Consider the following 14,000-nt stretch of genomic DNA (forward strand, 5'->3'; position numbering starts at 1 on the left):
TTCTATTGTTCAGTTGCAATGCTAAATAGAAAGTTTGTAACCACAAGTTTATGAATTTGTCCGCACAATTAAGGAAACTGAAGTCATAAAAAAAAGAGAGGCAAGTTAGCCAAAATGAGAAAATGATGCGTATCAATTTCATTCAAATTAATGGGAACGAGTAAATGAGGTCTATTTTAGCCTCCACAAAAAATCATCTCATGCTGTTGATATAATCAGTCTGGCCTCAGAGTGGGTTTTATTCCTCTGTGGCACCTTCAGGGAAGCAATATAATTGGTTAACCATTTCATAAGGCTCTGTGCAGTGACACTTAATGATATAAACATCTACATATATTACAAAAGTAATGTAGACCAACTTTTACTGGGCAGGTGTTCTGTGGCCCTGAAATACAGGTCAAAACATCAATCAATATCTGAAAGCAGGCAAACAGCTGACATTTTGCGACCGAGCAGCCTGGCACAATGATGTCGACTGTGCAAACATCGGCATGCTGCAGAGACAGGATACAAGTTTAAAAAAAAAAAAGAGACTTAAGAGGAAAGTAAAGATACCAACCATGAGCTGCAGGTTCAGTGCTGGGCGCAGTGTCTGAGCACACAGGGAGAGGACATGGCAGTTGAGGAGGGAGGTGTGGAACAGGAGGAACAGCATGCAAATAAAGGAGAAATGGGGGAGGAGGCAGGGAGGGAGGGAGCGGGGCAAGGAGGGGAGAAAACAAATGACACCCATAAGCAAGCATTCAGAAGACCAGAACATGACAAAAGACATAAGGCTTAAGGGAAATCAAAAGGAACTAAAGGCAGTGCAGAGATAAACATAAGCTTACACACACACAAATACACTTTCCACTGCACACACTGGACGGTCCACTCAGAGGGGAGTGTGGCTACTGTTTGACTAGATATGATAGAGACTCTTGTGGTGTGCAGTCGGCAAAAAAAGACAGAATGTCAGGAGGAAATAAGTGTGCAGCTGTCCTGATGTAGCAGTGGATGACTTGGAAACCACTTGAATCTGTTTATAACGGGAATGTTTTGTATGGCAATGACTCAAGAGAACTTTAGTAACAGTGCTTTGTTGGCTTTGTATGGATGAGATATTCACTAACATGCTTTATCCTTTACTTTAATTATGACTGAAGAATCACCGTGTTTATATTTCAAGTTTACTTTAGCTGCATCCCAGTTCTCTACCACTCCTTTGGAGTGCCCAAGTTCTTTTTAGGATGGAGAGGATGGGGTCAACTTACACTCTAACGCCTATATTCCACAAGATCCGTGTCCGCCGCGTTCCTTGTGCGCCACGGTTCTGGTTTGTCAGACAACGCGCGCCCTACCCCACAGGAGGCATTTCTGGACCACAGCGCAGCAGGGCGCTGGCCCAAGCAGCTGGATTCGCGAGATCACAAGATTGTGGGAGAACTACATTATCGCATAGGAATTGCAAAATCATGCAAGGTTATTTCTGCTCATTTGCATATCATTCCGTGATTTTTGTGCCTCCAAGATAAACTTCTCGTCATCCAAAGCATATAATAACCTCTGGGACCCTCTGACCGATTGATTGATTGGTTTTAACGTGATGTTGATATGGTGATAGGACATAAAAACGGGTCTGTACATGGTCTTTTATTTTGAAATGTCGAAATGCTCTATGCTGTTTTCGTGTCTGACTTCCTGTTTGGAACGTTCTGCTCTGTGCAGCTTGATGCATGCTTGAAGCTGCCTCTGTCAAGAATAGACTCGGCGCGTATTTTTATGGGAGCAGAGCGGAGAGACGCTTCTGGATCGCGTTGGAGGCGGTACGCGGCGCACGCTGTGGAAACACGAGCATCGACTAGAGTGGGCGCACACAGAACGCGCCAACACGGATCCTGTGGAACATAGGTGTAAAGCGGCCCAGTAACTCTGGCACAGTAACATATCAACAGGTGCAGGAAAACAAGCCCAAATCTTCACAAATATGATGCACAAATGATGAAAAAATGTATAAATGGGTTGAATATCTTTGTTTTACGTTGATGCAAAGCTTATGTAATTCGGTCATTTTAACAAGCATGTATAAAGTTTAAAAAATATGACATAATGAGTCAAAGATTTTAACTCCTACTCCATTCTGAAGGGGCACCACCCAGTCAAGGGCACTCCTAATTTAGGGGTAGGGCCAAGAGGGTGGAAGTGGGATTCAGCCTTATTCTAGCTGCCTTTCCTCAGGGTGGATTCTTTACATTGCAGACCTGCAGTACCAGAAACCCCTCATGTCCTCTGCGGTGGCTGTCAGAAATGCCCGTGCGCTGTTGTCCAGCAGACGTGTGAGTGTTTTGGAAAAGTGGACATGATTGTTGCATCGCGTGTTTCAGAAAATTACAAAAGCTGTCGGACAGAGAACCCCATTGACTCTCTTGTCTGAAAGGGGTTTCACACGCTGTTTGATGAGGTCTGACAAGCACTTGGTTTGAATCTTGCCTCTGCTACATCTAAAAACCTTCATGTCTCTGAAGATGTTGCATATGTGATGCTGCCCTGTATCTTCAAACTGCTTTTACCATTTTGTCAGCTGGTAAGAGGAAAGTTAAGACGGCAACAATTTCAGTTTATGAAGTGTTTTGGACATTTTGAAGCCGTTATTTTTGAAAAATTAAATAGAAATGTATCTTGTGTTTGCTGTTAATTCAGATATTGTATGTTGTTATGTAAGTTTCAAAGCATAGTTTCACATTGATTATCATGCAATGACTGAAGCAGTTTGCTCAAATAGCATGCATTCCAGCCCTGGTTCTGTTTGAGACCCATCAGCTTGCTGCAAAGCGACCAGTGAGGCTCACAGCTTTGATAAAGTCGATTTTATATCAGATCTAACCAATGTACAAAACAGAGATAAATCACAGCCAGACTAGGTGTAGCTATGATGTAGTGTAGCACTTAGAAATGACACAGCAGACTAGAGCACTCCAGTGTGTTATAACTGAGGGGGAAAGAAGCAGGGATCGCACCTCGCTGAGAATGAAATGCTGTGCTGGAGGAAACATATGCTTTTTAAAAACACTTCTGAGGGAGATGCTTACCCACAGACAAACGGGGCTCGTCTGAAAATATGTCTTTCTAAGTGTTTATCAAGGCCTCTCTGTATCAAAGTGTCAGCCTTTAAGTAAAAGTGCTGAAATTCATTTTAAAAACGACAATATTTGGTCAAATATGGGCAAGAAAACAAACAAAAACAGATGATGTTTGTCTAAGACGGTTCTATCAGCGCTGATGTTATTTTAGAACCCTACATAGATAAGTGAGCCTCCTTTTCTGCGGCCTTCAGTCTTAGCACAGACATGAGACAGTGCCTGTAAGCTACCCAGACACTGACAGATGTTTGAGTAAGAGAAAGATTGGTGTTCAGCACAAAGTGTAATTGTTCGAGGTGCAGTAGGCCAATGCCAAACCTCAGCTCTGCCGCCAGAGGCTCAGGGTGCGGAGAACGATCTCGCAAGGTGAGATTGCATCAAGTCCATTTCAGAACTGCTGAGGCCTCCGAGGATCCATTCCTCTACAAGGTCAGTAGACACATCAGTAGTAAATAATTCCACCTGCCAGATATTAGCATATTTGGTAAAAGTGCAGCTAAGTGCTGTTAGAGGCTCAGCATGACGGGCAGAATTCCTTTTTTGTTACTGTGGTTTAGTTTCATTTTAGTTTGAACATTTAACAAGTTCTTCAAGCTCAAAGTGAGACGAGCAACTTAACCATTTAAATCAGCCTTAACCCAGGCTTCATGGTGTCACACAGCTAGCTCATTTTAAAGACGGTAGAACAACTTAGTAACCTCTGCCTCAAGGTTAATCAACCCAGGAGCAGGTCCAGTTCAGAGGATGAATTAAAGGGCCAGTTCGCCGATTTTCAACCTCAGTCCTATCATGCTATTATGGGGAGCTAATGCCATTATGGTAGAAAAAAAATGCATTTTTACTCTGTGCCTTTGGAAGATGCTATCCACTTCCACAATGGACCCTGGAAAAACACGCCATCTGGCGGAGGCCAAGGAGCTTGCTAAACTACACTCTCTCAATCCAGGACGCCCGCCTCCGATGTCATGTCTTGTTCAGAATCGTCCGGTTTGAAATGTAGACTGCAGACCCGAAGATTTTTTAGCCGATCCACCAGTATATTCTTGTTGCATTTCGGATTCTGTTCCACTCTGAGCCGTCGCCTGCAGCGATCAATGTCCCTGACAAGAAAACGGTAGTGTTTCACTTCAGCGTCTCTCGCTGGGCCGTTCCTTTCAGAGGGAGGGGCGCAGTGCATGCTGGGTGTTGTAGGAATGTAGAATGGGCGAAACCACGTGCTGTTTGTACAACTTTCTCCACAGCTATGGCGCCAATTTCAAATATTATTGCTTCTATCGATTACAGGGAACACCAGCTTTGACTGACAGTGGCTTTTTCCAGGGACGAAAATCCTTTAAAAAAGTGTATAACAGCCATGCTTTTTAATCTTCTTACAGGATCCCACCACAGGAAGATCAGTTTGTTTCAGTGAGATACAAAGATCAATCTGTAAGATCAGTAGAATGACTTTGCTCTCCATGGTAATGGAGAGATGTTAGTCATGTCTGAGGCATACATATTTACCTGCTCTGGTTTTACTGCCATAAACAGGAAGCAAGTTGGCACATTAACAGTAAGGTGCGATACAGTGGTTTATTAGGTTGGCTGACATCCAACAGGATCAAGAGGATTCTTGACTACAAGTTAATTGCAGCCTTTTTAGTACTAGTTCTCAGCCCGAGTAAACACATGTCTGCATTAATGTGACCTTCAGCCAAACAAAATAAGTTATTTTCAAAAGAGTAATAGATTATGATTAAAACTTGCAGTACATCAGTACCACAAGTGAATCTGGCTTAATTAATAGGGCTTAACTCACACATGTACAAAACATAATTTGATTGGTCAACAAAATGTTACAAAACTGTGGTTAGCGCTGTCGCCTCACAGCTAGAAGGTTCCTGGTTCAAATCCAGGTTCGGACTTAGGAGGCCTTTCTGTGTGGAGGTACTCCGGCTTCCTCCCACAGTCCAAAGACTAAGGTTAGGTTAACTGGTGATTCTAAATTGCCCGTAGTTGTGACTGTGAGTGTGAAAGATCATAAGCGGCATGGATAATGGATGGATGGATCTTAAAAATCGAAAGGCTTTCCCCATTAAAACAGTTCCATGGTAAATATATTTGTGCCATGATTCATGATGCTTCAGAAGTCCACAGAAGCAGGGACAAAAGTGCCGATCATAAAAGGCCGTTGAAAAATGGGAATATAACTGACTTTGTATTTTCATAGGATTCAACATTTCAGTGGAACAATCCAACGACCTCATCCATGATCTATGAATCATAACAGGACCTCTTTTTGTTACATCTCTGACACCACTTGATGCTGGTAATGCACTTGTGTTCTATGGCATCAAAACCCACAATGAAGCCTCTGTCCCTGCAGGCCTCTGTCAGCTGAAAGGCAGCATGGCCTGCTAACCCTCATTACACTGTGGGTGGCAGCCCTGCGGGACCATTCAATATGTCTGCCGCTGAGTGATTGCCTGTCCATTTTTGAGCAGCCTCCTCCTCATCCGCCATCTGAAGCTTCACAGGTCAGCTGCAACATCGGCAGTGTCCTCGCTGACATTCACAGACAGGATGAGGACACATTGGCTCCATGACTGGTCGCCACGCTTCCCATGAGCCCTTTGGTGACTCACTGTGACGTGACATCCAGCTCAACATGCAGAGATAACTGCATGCCAATCATAATTATATTGGCAGAAATACATTACGAGGAACCCCGTGGTACTGGAAATGCCAACGGGCTGCCTAGAGCCCCTGCTGGCAGCTAGATTACTTTTTTTGTTGGATCTCTGACCCGGCTTCTCTGCCCTGCCTTTAGTTTGTGATTTCCTACATTTGCCAGAATCTTTCCACCCCCCACAGAGCTCTGTTGATAGAGAAACTGGTATCACTTTCTCTTCAACAATAGATTCGTTTCATGAAAGAGCTGTTGAATGTTTGAGAAAAACAACAAATCTTGGACGAAACTTCAATATCTAAGTCCTGATGTACTACCAGCATACACAAGTAAATATGTATGCTGGAAGTTGTTGAACATTTGTCTTTGGGCACTGAACCAACTCATTCGCCAACAAGATGTGCTCTTCAATGCAAGATATGACGTCAAAGCTCCAAGTTTGTTAAATGTTTCCCAAAAATTATTGGACAATTCGTCAGTTTTTTTCTTGATTCAATCTTAAATCTTTAAACAAAAAACTGGAGTATTTGATCTGTTTGTTTTTGACATTTAGGGTGCTTTCACATCAGACTGCTTTGGTCCAGACTTTACACGGAAAGTCTGGTTCGTTTGGACAGATGAGAACACGGTGTTGATGATGAACAATTGAACTGCTCTTGGTGGACCTTTGAACTTTCCCCTATAGTGCCATGATGAGTTTAACATTTTAGTTTCTTAGTGACATGCCTTTTCTTGATGTTGGCGATCCCCTGACTCTTTCTATGGTGGCAACGTGGTTGTCATTTTTTATATGGTCTTCCATTGAGTTCTTGGGTCTATCTCCCTAAAGGAAGAATCCAACTGACTTTGTAGACTCCTGAGTTTTCTTCTAGTTCCACCACGAGACATTTCGTTTTTTTCAGGAATTGCCTCTATGACTTTAAGATGGATTGACATGAGGCTTTTTACAGAGATGAATCCTATAAACTATGGATCCTAATGACTTTGCACTCTAACATCATCAAGTTAAACAAGTTGTTTTGGCCAAATACCAACAAAACCAATAACAATGTTAGCATGCTAATACGCTAGTGGGTAAACATATGTCATGTTGTAATTGCGAGCATGTTAGCATGCAGAACTTAGCATTTAGCTCTATTCTGTGTCTGAGAAGGCCTCATTTGACCCCCAACTTTCCTGCAGAGTAACAGACTTTTTAACCCTCATCAGTGACTTTGAAGATAACATTTGATCAGATCTAGAGTGTTCTGTATCTTGTAGCCTTTTTTGCTTTCTTAAGGATGTGCATTTATGACTATATATTGTTAACACGGTAATAGAAGTGTCAAATAGAGGATTTATCTGTGCAATTTAGTAGTTATTTGAACACATTTCAACACACTTCATGCAGTGAAGGAGCCGAGATTGAGTCTTTATATAAGTATATGTGTAAATACTGGGTTGAATAATTGTAAATCTGTCTTTATTGCTGGTATTTCTCAGATATTGTGTAGCCAGCTGATTACCTCCTGGCCTTTCTTTATGAGTTTCATCTCCTTTTGGTCATTGTGGAGCGCAGTAATACCTCCAGAACAGAATAAACCTCCGCATTAAGAAGATGTGTTTGGCTCCAGACTGGTGTTTCCCATGATGCTGAGTGCTATAATATCATTGATGCTCTCTCAGGGCTGTACGTCTCATGATGGCAGTTATTGTGTTGCTATCGACCTTAATCACATTAGTGATAGCCGGCTGCTCCGGCTTTAAGATGGACAAACTGAGCAAAGTGGGAACATTATCACTTATTGTCTGTGTGCATGTGTTAGTCGGGCGACTGTGAGGTGGAGGCACGTCTAAATCCAACAAATTCTTCAGTCAGTTCATCAGATGGTGAGTATGTAATTTAAGACCCTGACAAATGTAATGGATATTTGCTTCTCTCCCTGCCTTTGTCTGGTTTGTTATCCTGTCTACAGTGTGGGTTAAATGAATTGGTTGTCAGCACCGTTTATGGTGTTTCATCAATTAAAAGTAATGCTAGCCTGCCGCCTGATTGTTTTAGTAGCACAAGGTACAATACTCATTTATTATCTCTTTCCTTTATTCGGGGATTAAGTGGCATTGTTCTGTCTGTGTTTGTTGAATTAGGGAATGATTATTCATATTGTGCTGATGAGGAGGGAGAGAGTGGAGGTGAGGTGATGCGAGAGCCAGAATATGTGGGAGGATGAATGTTGAATCCCTGCAAAGAACAGCAGTGCATTTGTACTTTTGGGGTCAGCTCGTGTAGCACAAAAGACCTCCTGTTGGCCCTGACTACCACTAAAAAGATAATAGACTGCGGCCCCCGAGGAGAGTGTGCAGCACAAAATGTTGCTTTTCAGGGAAAATCTTTCTTCCACACTGACATAGAAATGGCAGGAAAAAAAAGATTATGGACAGCCGAGTACACGGGGGAGAGAAACAGAGGACACTAAAGAAGGAGAAGCAGAACATTCAGTTCCTGAAAGGTGTTTGGAGGATTATAAAGAAGTGATGGAATTATATGTCCTAATTGTCAGAGCTGGGAATCAAGAGATTTTATTTAGACATTTATTTAGCAGTCATAAAAGAAATTTAATCATTTCCCCATGTCAGTTTCTAAACCCTGCCAAGCACTTAAGAGCCATGTGTTGGGGCTCTAATAGATTTTTTAAAGTGCTCTATTCGGTTCCCCTAATGGGTAACTGATAAAAAAAAAAAACCTCAATCCCACTTTGATAGATTCATTTGGCAGTGGGGCTCTGATCTGTGCGGCAAACTGCGGGTATATGAAATCAACTGGCAGAGCGTATTATGGCCATACGAGTGTGCTGCCTTCAATCTATACACACAGTAATAATGGAAAGCCCCTGACAGTTGAAAGCAAAGAGAGGACATCTGGCAGAAACTGTAAGTGGGTTGTTCTAACCTGAAAATATTGGCACTGCAGACGTGAGGTTTGCTTTGTCAGGTGGAGCCCACACATCTCAACACGCGTCCTGTTCACCGGGGACTGAAACGACTTGGCAACATGCTGTACGGTGATTTTCTAGTAACCGCAGATATTTGTCAGTGATTATAATTCTCCTTTATGTTGGTAAAAGCTTTTAGGGGGGATGTCATTTTCTCTGGATGTTTTCCTCTATTAAATTATTTTAATCTTTCTCCGTCGTGAAGCACGGAGGTGGTTGAAAGGGAGTCAGAGTCTATTATGTGCAGCCATGAAGGACAGTTTTTAATGGAGACTATGAGATGTGTTTGAGAGCTACTGGACTTGAAATTATTTTCTAACTGATACTTTCTCCAAGGTAAAGAATGAACACTTATTAGTGCTAGCTATTTATTTTTATTAAAACTTTTTAGATAAGACATGCTGCAGATATCTAAACCAACTTATTTGAGGATAAAACTGACAGTAACCAACTTGAAAGTTGATATTAATCCTGTCGGTAATTGCATAGGAACATAAACTGAATGCTTCTGGCCCTGTTATAGTTATTTTAGTGATGTTGTAGTGGGTCAGACCAATGACTGTATATATAAATGGACTATTGGTCTCCATCTGCTCGCATTGTAAAAAATTGATGCCAAAATAGCCGCTGTGATAGGCGCTGCCATCTTGCGATGGTGATGTCATTTGAAGCCAGAGTTACCAACCAAAACACACTCAAATTACCGAAAAAAAAGAGCAAGGATCCCGCACGTCAGCGTGTTTAACAGCAGAACAGCTTCTTTGTGTTGGTCTGAGGTTAATGTTCACAGGTATTGAAACTTCAATGACTGTAGTGATTGTGTTAGTGACGTCTACTCTCACCGTTCCTCCTCCACTCTGCTAATCCAGAACTGATTGGCTGCAGGAGCCGGATTTGTGAACAGAGCTGTCAATCATCCTTTTGACAGCATCAAATAACTAATTAAAAATAAACTTGTCAGAAAAATGAACACATGGACATAAATCAGCATGATAAGAACTAACTATAATAACAGAAACCATGTTTGAGAAAAATGTATCGGGCGTGTATTTTAATTTTATAGTTTGACTCATGTCCCATCTGTTAACATGGAGGAGGCGGGCTTTATGACCTATACTCTAGCCAGTCAGCAGGGGGCGCTAGCGCTATGTCATCCATCTTTTTATGCGGTCGATGGGTCAGACATTCCCTATAATTCTTGCTGATTCTGTGATATTAAGCTTAATGAGCAGGGATTTCTGGGGAACTTGCTTTGACTAAACTTTGTTTTGCAAAGAAAGAGATAAAAAATAATTGAAATTAACTGATAAAACTGTTTTATGGAATTAAAAGATAAAGTAACACCCTGGATGAGCTCTGTTTTTGTCCTTATTCATTCTCACGTATGGGGAAAAGCTGTAATTGCAGGTGTGTTTTCGGACTTTACTCAACCTCACTTCCCAGAGATCCGAACTGTGTATGTTACATACATCAGTTGTATTTTCTATATTTGTTTGGTCATAGTAACCCAGTTTACTAAATGGATGTACACTCACCGGCCACTTTATTAGGTACACCTTGCCAGTACCGGGCTGGACCCCCTTTTGCCTTCATAACTGCCTTAAATCTTCATGGCATAAATTCAACAAAGTGCTGGAAACATTCCTCAGAGATTTAGGTCCATATTGACAATATAGCATCACAAATTTGGTGCAGATTTGTCAGCTGCACCTTTCTTCCCCATTCTAAAGCTCGGTTTGAACTTCAGAAGATCGTCCTGGCTGATTAGATATTTGCGTTAACGAGGACAGGTGTGCCTAATAAAGTGGCCGGCGAGTGTATAAGCAGAGTCACAATGCTAGCAGAGATCAGGAAAAACAGTACACCTCTTCACACACGTCGAAGAGTCTCTGGCAGACCAACCGCTGGTTAAATTAAACTGGTTTTTGAACAGAGGCAACAAATGGATATTTTTAAAGTAAACCAACATTTTAACAACAGCATAGTCTTTTTTATAAACAGTATACATTAAATAATCCATCATTAGCATACAAACATTTAAATCTAATGAACTTGACAGACCAAATGAGGCTGCCACAGCAAAAACCCATTAACAAGTTTTATTGCTTATTTTTTTTGGTAACTTTTTCTTGTAAATGTGATATTTCTTCTTTAAAGTTTCAAGCAAATATTGCCTTACTTTGATTTATTGTCTAATTCAAGTTGTGTGCAAGTAATCTTGAGAAAATGTACATGTTTAGTCCCATTATTTACCTATAAAGTAACTCTATTATCCTCAGCAGGGGCATTAAAAATAATCAGCAGGGATCTGAGTGTGAATCAGCCGGGATAGCTATAATCAGCCCGGGCCTGTGAGGGCTCCCGGCTCCTTGATCTGAGGCAAAGGAGCTATCAATCAGCCTGCATAGATAGGTATTCTCTTTAATCCAATCAGATGGCATAATCAAGCACAATGCCTGTGATTTCTGCCAGCCTCGTGAGATTTGTTCCAATTGAGCGGTCTGTCAGAGAGGCTTTGATTGCATTTGGAGCTCAGGCTGATTTCTGAGTCGGGGCATAAAGTGATGTTTTCTCTCTGCACCCTTTGGAGATTTATACTCACAATAGCCCCCAGTTCTGCTCCTGAAAGAGCCAGATAAAATTAGCTTATTTGAAAAGGGGCCTAATTTTGAAGTGCTCATGTTTAGTTATTGTTCGTCCCCGCTGCTCCCCTCTTCCCAATATTAAACACATAAAATTATCACAGTGAACCAAGCATCCATATTTCATCTTTTACACCTTTTTGTGCACTTTGTTTGCTTCAGCTTCTCCCGTCATGTGATATCACTCAGCATGCAACGGTTACATGAAAGTATTTACTGTGTGCTCTTTGGTGGAGAAAACCAAATCTTTTCCACAGCATGTTTCTGTGCGCCGGGCCTGCTGTGAAACCCCGCTGCGGAGGGATTTGGGGAACAAAGCAGCGAATGAACAGCCGACCGTCACCAGGTTGCTTGGAGAGGTTGCATTGACATCCAAGCAACTGAAGCTAAGCTGAGCCTTGGCCTACTATTGCAATCCCAACCTCCGTACACACACACATCTGAAAAGCAGAGAAACTTGTGGGGGAACAGCACTTGGTGCAGTTGATTTCTCTAATAAATCATATTACATGACTGTGATAAATGTGATTGGTTACATTACAGTGACAATCATGTTTCAATGTTAACCAATATGTTATGGAACTTTTGTGTTTTAAACATGCAAAATTAATGCCAAAGATGCAACCTTACAGTGTCTGTGCTGCACCTCCACATGATTAGAAATGTTTTTAAGTGACACCAGGAACATCCATCTCTAAACGCATCTTTTTAAACTTGCATATTCAGTTTGATCCCTATCCATCTAGTCGCATTAAACGTCTGTACATAATGATTTTAATCTCTGTGAATTTGTCTCGTTTATTTATTGTTGCGTTGTTTTTCTTTTTAAACTCTGCCTTGTAAGGTGACCTTGAGTGTTTTGAAAGGCGCCTATAAATAAAATGTATTATTATTATTATTATTAAAATTACTTATCTATACTGTGATAATATTTTTGCAAAAATGGTGTTAACTTAAAGTAGCAGTTAAACTGTTTGGGAATATACTTTATTCATGAGTGAGATGAAAGTATTCATATTAACCTCATGTCTGAGGAACAGGACACAAGCAGAAAGTAGTTATGGTGAAACTTAACACATCCTGGTTGCGATGAAATTGTTTCACTATGTATAAGCACTAAACCTGTGTAACATAAACCCACAGGGAACTATGAACTGACAGTTAACAGGTATGCAGAGGTTGTTTAATTCACTCTTAACACTTTCTCCGTGCAGGAAAAGCACCCCAGGTGAAACTTTTATGATGGACTTTTATGTAAACGTGCTGTTTTAAGTGCTGCTTTCCTTTACTGTGGTTGTTTTAAGTCTACCTACAGATGCAAATTAGCTGACAGCTAACGTCACGACAAGTACTCTTAATTGGGGGCTGTTTTTTCAAAAATAAACAATAAAATAAATTAACATAAAAGCATGTTTTTTTTGCATGTAGGTGTATTTGTCATTTGTTATCTACCATAGGGGTAACTCAGAGGGCACTTTTGATTTGTTTGTTTCAAACCATAATGGGAGTTAAAGGGGACATATTATTCTAATGTGTTTTTGAATCACGTTGGTAAAGTTTATAAAGTGTATATATTTTAATGTAATTATTTCTTGGGGCCTCTCCTTTCTCCTGAAACAAACAAGCCGTTTTGCCTTTCAAAGGTTCGACCTTAGCCACGATTGGCTGACAGTATTTGGAGTGGGGGAGCAGCCGCACTGCACTGTCGCTCCAAAGTTGTAGAACACATGGCTGCTCTAGGATCGTTTTTTTCGGCCTTTTATGTTCGAGTCAGAATCACCAGGATGTATCAGAACGGTAAGTTGAAATCTTGACAACGACTTGACTACAAGCTAGTGCACGAAGGCAGCCTGAGGTGAATGGCGGTGAATGGCGATTTGTCGATATCAGCGAAAGCAAGGTTCTACGTAGAAACCTGCAGCTGATCTGAACAGCCCATTTCAGAGGCGACCTTGTTAAACATGTCATTCTGGAAAAACACAGAATTATGCAGTTTTCACTTTTTCACTGTGAACAATAAACACCCAAAAATCCATGCAAAATATGAGAATATCCATTTAAAAGATATGGCCCCTTTTAGAATGGGCACTGATGTCAGGATGTGGTTAGTCTAGCTTAGCATACAGTAAGGATGGGGAACCAGGGGAAACCTTTAGCCTGGCTTCAAAATGTCACAGATTACAGGCAAATATGATACGTTTTTAAAAGACAGCACAAGGTCAAATCTGTATTTATAGCTGGACCAGGTGCGGTCAATGTGCTCTACATTATGGCACCATATCACCCAGATAGCCAGCGGTAGTGTCTTTAATGTGAATTTGTGGATATTAAATGTTTATCTAAAATTGTCCATAGTGGTTCACAAAATTACTGTTAATTTTCAAAGAAAGAAAAAGCACATTACTCCCTCAGTAAGTCAGGACTTTTGTCGTAATAGGCCCCAATTAGCTGCACTCAAGCCAAGAAAGCGAAAGAGTACACTTCCTGAATGTTGCGTGACACAATAATCACAACTCAAGCACAGAATAAAGTTCACATATTATTTTGAATTCCGCCATTTTACAACTTGATTTAAATGTTTTGGAAAATTTACAACAAG

At 41.1% G+C, this 14,000-nt stretch overlaps 1 protein-coding gene across 2 annotated transcripts in view; it reads right to left on the reverse strand.

Annotated features, from left to right (window-relative positions):
- Positions 1 to 14,000, reverse strand: part of LOC138598341 (cell adhesion molecule 1-like) — a 436,964-nt gene that overhangs the window by 36,290 nt on the left and 386,674 nt on the right. The window contains exon 10 of one of the 2 annotated variants that reach the window (XM_069670122.1): positions 560 to 592. The exons of the other annotated variant lie outside the window; for it this stretch is intronic. Within the exon in view, the coding sequence (XP_069526223.1) occupies positions 560 to 592 (33 nt within the window). The remainder of the gene's footprint in view (positions 1 to 559; positions 593 to 14,000) is intronic. 2 annotated transcript variants of the gene reach the window in all.

The sequence above is a fragment of the Semicossyphus pulcher genome, unplaced genomic scaffold (assembly GCF_022749685.1).
Source record: "Semicossyphus pulcher isolate SPU_LCO1_2020_fin unplaced genomic scaffold, fSemPul1.0.p SCAF_10, whole genome shotgun sequence".
NCBI classification, from domain to species: Eukaryota; Metazoa; Chordata; class Actinopteri; order Labriformes; family Labridae; genus Semicossyphus; species Semicossyphus pulcher.